General features: G+C 36.9%; 1 protein-coding gene across 1 annotated transcript; it reads right to left on the bottom strand.

Moving 5' to 3' along the window:
• Positions 1–2,522: 2,522 nt before the first annotated feature.
• On the bottom strand, positions 2,523–10,522 carry polr3d (polymerase (RNA) III (DNA directed) polypeptide D). Its single transcript, XM_073819666.1, has 9 exons — positions 10,394–10,522; positions 9,710–9,870; positions 9,577–9,620; positions 8,433–8,587; positions 7,641–7,762; positions 6,838–7,012; positions 6,432–6,682; positions 6,191–6,343; positions 2,523–2,908 (listed from the first exon to the last, which is right to left on the bottom strand). Exons 2-9 carry the CDS (start codon positions 9,863–9,865, stop codon positions 2,792–2,794), a joined length of 1,173 nt encoding a protein of 390 aa, XP_073675767.1. The 5' UTR covers positions 9,866–9,870; positions 10,394–10,522; the 3' UTR covers positions 2,523–2,791.
• Between the last annotated feature and the right edge of the window lie 318 nt (positions 10,523–10,840).

The raw sequence follows: 10,840 nt of genomic DNA, 5'->3' as shown, positions 1-10,840 counted from the left end.
GTCTTTGCAAATGTAATAAAAATTAAAAACCTAAATGATTCCATTGCATAAGTATTCATACCCTTATCTGAAACAGTTGAAATGTAGCTCAGGAGCTAAAGATGTTACTACGCTTCGAGTGGAGTTAAACTGTTGCAAATTTAATTGAATGGATATGATTTGGAAAGGCACACATATATCTTAATAAAAAAGGTCTTACAGCTGAAAATGCATATCAGAGCAAAAACCAAGCCCTGAGGTAAAAATAATAATAATAATTCATTAATAAAAACTGCCTGTAGAGCTCAGAGACTGGATTGCATCAAGCCACACATCTGGGGAAGAGTTCACAAAAAATTCTGCTGCATTGAAGATTGACAGAAGCATGTAGTTTAATCTTAATGGAAGAAGTCTGAAACAACCAGGGCTCTTCCTAGAGCTGGCCTCCTAGCCAAACTGAGCAATTGATGAAGAATGACTTTGGCTAGAGTGGTGGCCAAGATACTGATAGTCACTTTAGTTGAGCTCCATGATCATATATGCAGATGGGAGAAACTTACAGAAGGACAAACATCACTGCAACACTCCACTGATCTGGGCTTTATGGCGGTGTGGCAAGACTCTCCTCACTGAAGACACATGAAAACACACTTGGAATTTGCAAAAAAAAAAAAAAAAAACACTTAAAGGACCCTAAGACTGTGAGAAAGAAGATTCTCCGGTCTGATGAACCTCAATTCCAAGCATCATGTTTGAGGGAAATCAGGCACTGCTCATCACCTACAGAGTACCATCCCAAAAGTAAAGTATGGAGGCTGCAGCCTCATGCTGTGGGGCTGTTTTTGAACAGCAGGGACTAAAGGAACTCATCAGAGTAGAAGAAAACCTCACTGCACCTTAATATTAAGATAGCCTTAATGAAAACCCAGTCCAGAGGTTCATTCAGAACCTCAGACTGGGCAGAAGGTTCACCTTCCAACAGGACAATGACCCTAAGCAAACAGCAAGAGTGGTTTATAGACAACTCTCTGAATGTCCTTAAGTGGCCCAGCCAGAGCCTGGGCTTGAACCCAATCAAACATTTCTAGAGAAACCTGAAAATGTCTGCCAAACCCCATCCAAGCTGAGATGGCTTGAGAGGTGAAGAGGTGAGGCGAAGAAAGGCAGATAATTGCCAAATGTTGATGTGCAAAACTTGTTGCATCATACCCAAAAACACTTGAGGCTGTAAAGGTGATTCAACAAAGTATTGGGTTGAAGGGTATGAATATTTATGCAATGTACTTATTTCAGTTTTTTATATACATTTATGAAGTTGTGACAATTCTGTATTTGCTTTGTAATTATGGTGCATGGAGTGCAGCAACATAACAAAACGTAAGGGGTATGAATACGTGATTCGTTGTAGATCTGAAGAGGGGTTTTTTTTAAGGGGATTGGAGTGAGACCATCAGTGTTTCTCGAGCTGTTACAATCTTTCCCCCAATAAAACATAGTGTTTTCACAACACGTCATCAGTCCGCCATATTGGCAGCACTGAACGCATTCAATGCCACTGAACAGAACTAAACTTGCATATTTTGCTGATTATTGCTGTACTCATCGGTCAGACCAGGAAAAACATTTGGAGTACTATGGACTGCCAAAAGATATAACAAATCAAGGCTGAAGAATGCAAAAAAACTGTCTGAGGAACAAAATGTGTTTGTGGTTGGCCAAACTGGTAGGTGAAATATTAGGCTAATATCTTAATACTGCGCATACGTACCTTTATCACCTATTAACTGTAGTTTGTCAAAATATTGTGCCCTTTCCTGTTTACCAAGTCCTTCTCTATATGATTTAGGAGCTTCCTTTTTATGTGGTTTAGACAGCATAAATTAGCAGAACAACACATTCAGCAGTATATTAACATTATAATATTATTATTAACTTTAAACATTATAATAACAATATGAAAACAGATATTGATTTCATTTTATTCTGCATTCATAAATTATTAGTGTTTCAACTTTGAGTATGACACATGAGAGTGCAAAATAATAAACATCCTGTATCTAATATCGATTAATAACCAATATGGTACTGTTATATTTTGCATCCCTATTCAATATTGCACTCAAGTTGGGCAGAGGGTAAAAGCTTACATTTATATTTGCCTCATAAAAAAACAATCATGCAGCAATATTAGTGACTCCATTATCTATCCAAATACAACAGAGCCCCTAAAGGGACATAATGATGGAAAAAATATGAGATGCGTTTTCTCATTAATGTTTTAAACAAGTTTTGCAAGCAAATGGAAAGTCTCTCAGGGGAACGCAAAACATTAGCGTGAGAATGCAAAAGCATTCAAATACATTTTTTGTCTCTTTAGCCGCTCCATAATATCCTGAAAATGATGACTCAGTATTACTCAGAGGAGACGTGTCCTAAAATACAATAAAATATAATTATGCTGACCTTTTTATGATTACAAAATATCATTTTAACACATCTGCAAGATGCCTGTCAGTACCCCAATAATAAAAAAAGCAAAAGGAGACATTTCTGGCACTTTTTATTAGCTTAAAGTTTAACTCAAACCCAGATTTTTGTAAATGGTGTTATTTATTGCAACCTACAATATTTACATGTGTAATAGTGTCTCGTCTTGAGAAGACATTTCGTAAACTCTTCAAATAAATTTCCTTGAGCATACAGTATAAATAAATTTAATTCATTCACTCAGTTCTCCATCTGTGACAGTACATGGGAACATTTCTTCACTAACAGCATTCAAGTGATTTTTGTCAGTTCTTGCAGCCGCTCATCAAGCTCTGTTTTCCAGAAGAGCTTGGAAGTCAGGTGAACAAACCAACTTGTGTTTAATGTGTCCCAGGACAGACATGTCTCCCCTCCTGCCCTCTGTATTTACCGAGACCAGTTCCTACAAAAACAGGGAAAAACAATTAAAAAAAGTCAATGTAATACAAATACTATACATTATACAGATGTGTGTGTAAAGATTCAGACCCAAAGTCCCACGATGAGCTATACTGTGCTTGGTCATGTGCTTATAAAGTGTTTGCCATCAATTTTATAACATTGATTGCCCATTGGGTCTACAAATGCTGTAGTAACATCTTCAAACCAGTAGTTGGCAGTGATTCCCCACCAAACTACTGGTTAAAGCATCACATTGCTTGCTCACCAATGGATAATCTGCAGTGAATGGGTGCCGTCAGAATGAGAGTCTAAACAGCTGAGAAAAACATCACAATTATACACAAGTAATCCACACCACTCCAGTCCATCAATTAACATCATGTGAAGTGAAAGCTGCATGTTTGTAAGAAACAACTGAAACAACTTAAACCGTCACTTCTGACCAAAATACAAGTGCTTCCTCCAAAGAAAAAGTCCATCTCCCCTTGTCCTCTCACATCAAAATACACCCAGAATGGTTTTAGACTGTATTCGCTTGTAAACAGTGCTTGATCTGTGCATATTTCTGTCCTAATTCAGACAAGACAACTTTTTCACTCGAGAAATCAATATGAAATTTCAAGCACTTTAAGGCATTTAAGTAAATATTGAAAAAGACATTACATATTGTTTAGAAAACCTGTAACTACCTAAATCAATGATTTAAAAAAAAAACATTGTGTGGCCAATACAGGTAATTTCCCCTTTCAAACATTTTGGTGGACCTTTGCGACAGTAAATCAAAAGTTAAAGGGGTCATCGGGTGCAAAACTAACTTTTTAAGTTGTTTGCACATTAATATGTGTTGGTAGTTTATGTACACAACCACCTTACAACCCACCTTACAATGATAAAAATCCATCCAGTGGTATTTTTTAATCTTTAAAAGTAATATCCCTTTTTTAAAATCAGGTCATTCTCAGCTTCTTGTTGTTGTGATGAAATACAGTTGATTGACATTGGCATTTTACCTTAGACCCGCCCTCAGCAAACTGAAACAGTCGAATACGATCCTCACTGTGTCCTCAGGTGCAGAGGAAGACTCTAATTGAGTGATTGAGGTGTTCTGTTGTTTGACGTAATAAGTTGGACGTAATAGTAGAGCTCGCTGGCATTTAAAGGGGCCATGTCTTAAAATGAGCTGATATTTTGCAGAGCTGATTTTGACAAGGTAGAAGGGTGTTTTTTACAGTACTATTGAGAATTTTTAACCAGAGACTTTTTATTAAGACCCTAAAGAATCATATGAACTTGTGGAAAATGGGCATCCGATGACCCCTTTAACTTTTTTTTTTATAATATGATTGATATTCATTCGGCCAGCGAATCTTCCTGCACTGGCTTGGTTTCGATTGGGCACAAAACACAGGACTAGTTCGCAAATGTACAGTCGTGGCCAAAAGTTTTGAGAATGACACAAATATTAGTTTTCACAAAGTTTACTGCTCAACTGCTTTTAGATCTTTGTTTCAGTTGTTTCTGTGATGTACTGAAATATAATTACAAGCACTTCATACGTTTCAAAGGCTTTTATCGACAATTACATGACATTTATGCAAAGAGTCAGTATTTGCAGTGTTGGCCCTTCTTTTTCAGGACCTCTGCAATTCGACTGGGCATGCTCTCAATCAACTTCTGGGCCAAATCCTGACTGATAGCAACCCATTCTTTCATAATCACTTCTTGGAGTTTGTCAGAATTAGTGGGTTTTTGTTTGTCCACCCGCCTCTTGAGGATTGACCACAAGTTCTCAATGGGATTAAGATCTGGGGAGTTTCCAGGCCATGGACCCAAAATTTCAACGTTTTGGTCCCCGAGCCACTTAGTTCTCACTTTTGCCTTATGGCACGGTGCTCCATCGTGCTGGAAAATGCATTGTTCTTCACCAAACTGTTGTTGAATTGTTGGAAGAAGTTGCTGTTGGAGGGTGTTTTGGTACCATTCTTTATTCATGGCTGTGTTTTTGGGCAAATTGTGAGTGAGCCCACTCCCTTGGATGAGAAGCAACCCCACACATGAATGGTCTCAGGATGCTTTACTGTTGGCATGACACAGGACTGATGGTAGCGCTCACCTTTTCTTCTCCGGACAAGCCTTTTTCCAGATGCCCCAAACAATCGGAAAGAGACTTCATCGGAGAATATGACTTTGTCCCAGTCCTCAGCAGTCCATTCGCCATACTATTTGCAGAAGATCAATCTGTCCCTGATGTTTTTTTGGAGAGAAGTGGCTTCTTTGCTGCTCTTCTTAACACCAGGCCATCTTCCAAAAGTCTTGGCCTCACTGTGTGTTCAGATGCGCTCACACCTGCCTGCTGCCATTCCTGAGCAAGCTCTGCACTGGTGGCACTCCGATCCCGCAGCTGAATCCTCTTTAGGAGACCATCCTGGCGCTTGCTGGACTTTCTTGGACGCCCTGAAGCCTTCTTAACAATGCAGTGGAACGTTTTTTTCGGGATTAAGTTAATTTTCATGGCAAAGAAGGACTATGCAATTCATCTGATCACTCTTCATAACATTCTGGGGTATATGCAAATTGCTATTATAAAAACTTAAGCAGCAACTTTTCCAATTTTCAATATTTATGTAATTCTCAAAATTTTTGGCCACGACTGTAGATTTTTCAAAAAAAATCCAGAAAATTTCCATTTTAGTTTAGTTTTGTCTGGCATGAGCCAAGGATTGCAAGGACAAGACACTTTAGCCTGCAACTGACGTTTAGGAGTTATGAGCGATTTTGTACTTTTGATTGCCTTAGTGCCCCAGTCAGGGCAATTAGGGCGAGCCTTGGTGACGCTGTAGACAGTGCGAGTACTACCATCCCTCCAAGTTTCAAGTCCCTATGATTTACAGTTTGGTCTGCATGATCAGTTTTACATGGAGATTGCTGATCCTTGGATATTCTAACAATTACATTCCAACTATAGACTTGCATTTTAGCCAGAAGCAATGGTTTGATGTAAAAAAAAAAAAAGTGTTAATGGTGGGTTTGCTTCTCACAAACACAAAGCCTTTCACTTCACAAGTCTTTAACTGATGGACTAGAGGGGTATGGATTGCTTGTGGATTATTGTGATGCTTTTATCAGCAGTTTGGACTCTCATTCTGACGGCATCCAATTACTCCAGAGGATCCATTGTTAAGTGAGGTAATGCTACATTTCTCCAAATCTGTTCCTATGAACAAACTCAGTTACATCTTGGACAGCCTTTGGTTGACATACTGTACTGATGAGCATAACAGACCTGCAGGAAGGCGCAGGGGGTTCCCAGGGCCACATCCAGAGTGACGTTACCCAGTATAAGCTGCACTTTGCCGGATTTCCTCACAAGCATCTTTCCCACCAAACCCTCTTGCAGATCCTTGAGACAACAAGTGTTCTCGTCTTGTGATTCATCCTGACACACAAAGAGAGGAGAATAAAAAAAACACATGAGTATATGGAAAAACACACATGTCTGTGACCTAAACCTAGTCAACGCCAACCTGAGTCTCGGTTTTCTGCATCATGGTCTGTCCATCACTCGACTGCACCTCCGTTTTGGTGGGCCGGACGTCACTGGTGGGCGGCTGGCCTGGCAGACTGTCAGGAAGCTGCATGAAGAGAAGCTCCTCCTCTTTGCAGTGATTCCACACTTCCAGTAAATCAGGCAGCAAATCAGGTTTGGGCAAGGGCGGCAGCCTGAACATAGGCTCCGCCTTCTTCGGTTCAGGAATGTCCAAAGGCTCCTGCTTGACTAAAGGAAGAAAAAAGGTGTATTGTAATAGATTCCTATCAAAATGACAGGATTTCGGCTGTGAAATTTCACAGAGCAACCTTTAATGTGACCACATTGCAAGATGCTAGTTTGTGCTGTGATGAAGTTTAACAATTTAATGAAGGTTCTCCTACTCTTCACTTCAGCTCCAGTGCTGTCTGTGCTCATCGCTTCAGGATCTGAAGAGGTCTTCCCTGATTTAAGAGTGTCCTCACTAAACTCCTGTTTGAAGACCCATCCTGACACAGCCAGCGGCAGTTGTACGGGACAGCTTTCTCTTTCTCCTCTCAGGTGAAGGTCGTCCAGAAACTACAGCACACAAAACAAGGCTTGTGGGTGGCTTATTCTTCTCAGTTAAGCATTTGTCAATATTTGCACTTGAGAAAATCACATAAAAATATGATCCAGGATATATTTCACTCCAAAACAAAATGCAAAAATGAAGAAAACAATATTATATTTTGAAAGAAAATTTTAGGACCATTAGGTTTTTGCTTTATGACTCTTACATGTTTTTGTCTTTTTTTTTTTTTAATCCCATACTTTCCAGTAATAAATCTCAAATGTACTGTTTTTATTTTTATTTTTTATTTAAATCGCCTATTTAAAGTATTACAAGAAATACTAAAATGAAATTTTAATTAAATAAAATGTTATATTTTACAATTTAAATAATACATATTTTTTCATTGTATTACAGTAATACAAAAGACTTCTTTCTTGTCAATAATCAGGTTAAAAATGTGATTCATTATTCTAAAAAATAATATATCTCAATGCAAAACATGAAAATGGACTTAAAGTAAGATTTATTCTCTTAATGTAAAATAGAATTTCATCCTTTTGATTTTGGGGTGTATCAGGTAAGGGTTCTGCACAGGTTTGAGTAAATAAGTTAATTAGTAGTTAATTTTGTTTGTATTTTTTGAACACTTACATTGTCCTTCTCAAGTTTGCGCAGGATTTCTTTAGTCTCCTCTTCAGTCTCTCTCTCCTTTTTGATGTTGATGATGGGTGAAGGGCCACTGCTTGCTGTTTCTCTGGCATCATCATATACACCTAATCAAAAAAAAACAAAAAAAAAAAACGGACTGTATTAGCTACAGTATCAGCATTTAAAATCATTTTATAGAGACCGCACTCAAAAAGAGCCATTTCTGTCCAATTAAATATTTCATTATGTATTTCCATGATTTGTAAAGATTTTATACACTTTCATTATTTCCGAATCTGGAAAGCACAATTATAACATTCCATAAATATTTAAACCCAGTAAAAAATTTTTTTTGAAAATAAATACTTTTATTCGCCAAGGATGCATTAAAATGATCAAAAGTGACAGTAAAGACATTTATAATGTTGTAAAAAAAAATATATATATTTTTTTAAATGCTGTCATTTCAAAATTTCTATAAAACAATATAGTACCGTAATCAAAAAAAGTTTCTTAAGCAGCAAATCAACATATTAGAATGATTTCTGAAGGATCATGCAACACTGAAGACTAGAGTATAATGCTTTGATCATAGGATTAAATTACATTTTACCATATAACAGAAAAAAGTTATTTTAAATAGCAATGAAATTTCACAATATACCTGTTTCACTGAAACACAGAACAAGTATTACTGCTGTAATGCCTTTTAGTGTCTCTAATAACATACTCTGGCTCGAAACACAGCACTTGTCGAAATGATTTCTCAAATCCTGCCCTAAAGACCTTGATTACCTTTCCTCTTGGCCATCACATCTGCAGGACCCTGCTCAAAGATAGAATGTGACTGGATGACCTCAGGGCGACCTCGGCCCCTCCCTCGGCCGTCCCGCTGCCGACCTCGATCCACATCCCTCTTATCACGTCTCGTTCCTTCATCAGCCTTTAATCTGCGGCAGAGTAACACAAATAACTTCATCTTCACTTGAAAATAACTTCTTGTTAGTAACTGTTCATTATGTCAACAATAAATTACTGATGATATACACTAACAGTTAAAAGCTTTGGAACAGTAAGATTTTTACTGTATAGTTTTTTTTTTTTAAAGAAGTCTCTTTTGCTCACTAAGCCTGCATTTATTTGATCCGAAGTATAGCAAAAACAGTAAAATTTTAACACATTTTTATTATTTAAAATAACTTTCTATGTGAATATGTTTTCAAATGTAATTCATTCCTGTGATTTCAAAGCTGAATTTTTAGCATTATTACTCCAGTCTTCAGTGTCACATGATCCTTCAGAAATCATTCTAATATTCTAATTTGCTGCTCAAAAAAACATTTATTAGTATTATTTATTTAACAGCTGAGTAGATTTTTTTTCAGGTTTCTTCAATGAATAGAAAGTTCAGAAGAACAGCTTTTATTGAAACATTTGAAATGGCTTTATCATCATTTAAAGCATTTTCGTTAAATAAAAGTATTAATTTCTATAATTTCTTTCCTAAAAACAAATCATACTAACTCTAAGCATTTGAATGCTGTAGTGTATAAAGTTACAAAGGCTTTTTTATTTCAGATAAATGCTGATCTTTGGATCTTCCTATTCATCAAAGAATCCTAAAAAAAATTACTACTAATAATAATAAAAAAAATGTTTCTTGAACAGCAAATCAGCATTAGAATGATTTCTGAAGGATCATGTGACACTGAAGACTGGAGTAATAGTGCTAAAATTTTTTAGCTTTGTTCACAGGAATAAATTACATCTTAAAACATATATTCAAATAGATAACAGTTATTTTAAATAATAAAAATATTTCACAATATTACTGCTCTTGCTGTATTTTGGATAAAAAAAAATACAGCATTGGTGACCAGAAGAGAATACTTTCAAAAAACATTAAAATAAACACCAGTTATAAAAGTCCATCACTTACTCCTCTTTTGATTTTCGACCAATAATATTGGGCGTGAAGGTTTTCTGCAAGACAAATGATAAGAAGACACTTTACAATGCAGCATAATGCATCTGATGTCTTGTATGACTATAATGTTTAGCTGTAGGGTTACCTTTTTGACTCCTCCTAGTGTGAGGTCTCTGGAGCGCATTGTGGGAAGGCGTCCCGGAGAGATTGAAGCAGGCAGCCGCCGACCCATCGGCAACCCTCTGGCTCCCCCTACATTCGGTGTCCGTGGAGGCCCGCTGGGGTCACCAGAGCTCTCCATCCTCACTGACAAAAGAAAGGAGACTTACTGCAAATGTCAAATTTACATGTAAACTATGTGCTTTGACGAAAACATATGCAAAACTTCTATATACAAATGTTTTTTGTCTTTGTTTTTTAGAAAAAAAAAAAATGGAATCAGTGTGTTACCAACTGCTTGAATGCCAATATTCTCTCCCAGTCCAAAACCTAAAATCTATCTATCTATCTATCTATCTATCTATCTATCTATCTATCTATCTATCTATTCAAGTGTTTGTGTTATGTTGGAATCCCCATAAAAATTCCCATTAGGAACCTTTTGGACTGGTTTCAGATTATGATTATGAATATATAGAGATTTTTGGTACAAATTGTTACCACAATTGGATTATTTGACTGCGATGGTCACACGACAAGATAGATTAAACATTCAGTCACACATATATTAATAAATCTGAAACAGATATTTCCAGCAGCACCGGTATTTCCACGCTTCCGAACACATGGCGACACAAACACGCATTCAGACTCATAAATGTACACTTACCAGTGCGCTTCCTCTAGTGCAGAGATTCCTCAAATACCAGTTTACAAAATACTCCGAAATATAACTTATTTACAGGCAGAATCGAGAGTTTATGATGATGATATCTACTGCAAGTTTGTTTAAGGCGGAGTTTTACGTGTAATGACACTTTGACCCGTGTGACGCAGTGATGTGATTGATGAACGTCAAGGCTGCACCACTTTGCGCAGATTTGTTTTTTGTTAAAGGCACAACACGGGATCGTGTACAAATAAACTTACATTTCAAACAAGCACTATTTTTAGTAGAAATAAAATGTTAAATAAAATAAAAAATAAACATGGCACTTAAAAAAACTATTACAGTTTATTATAGTGTCTGTTATTATTACAATAATACAGGGCTCTCAAGTTTTGGAAAAAGTTTGGAGTGAGATTTTATCTGTTAGGGGAGGAGCCACTCAAATAT

Source organism: Garra rufa, chromosome 15 (assembly GCF_049309525.1).
Source record: "Garra rufa chromosome 15, GarRuf1.0, whole genome shotgun sequence".
NCBI lineage: Eukaryota > Metazoa > Chordata > Actinopteri > Cypriniformes > Cyprinidae > Garra > Garra rufa.
The sequence above is the reverse complement of the archived record's forward strand: the minus strand, read 5'-3'. Positions and strand labels throughout refer to the sequence as shown.

Excerpts from the sequence above, each read along its gene's own strand:
- polr3d (XM_073819666.1), bottom strand. The coding sequence starts at position 9,865 with ATGGAGAGCTCTGGTGACCCCAGCGGGCCTCCACGGACACCGAATGTA. Across the intron at positions 9,621-9,709 it reads CACTAGGAGGAGTCAAAAAG|AAAACCTTCACGCCCAATAT; the intron begins GTAACCCTACAG and ends TTTGTCTTGCAG. Across the intron at positions 6,344-6,431 it reads TGCAGAAAACCGAGACTCAG|GATGAATCACAAGACGAGAA; the intron begins GTTGGCGTTGAC and ends TTTGTGTGTCAG.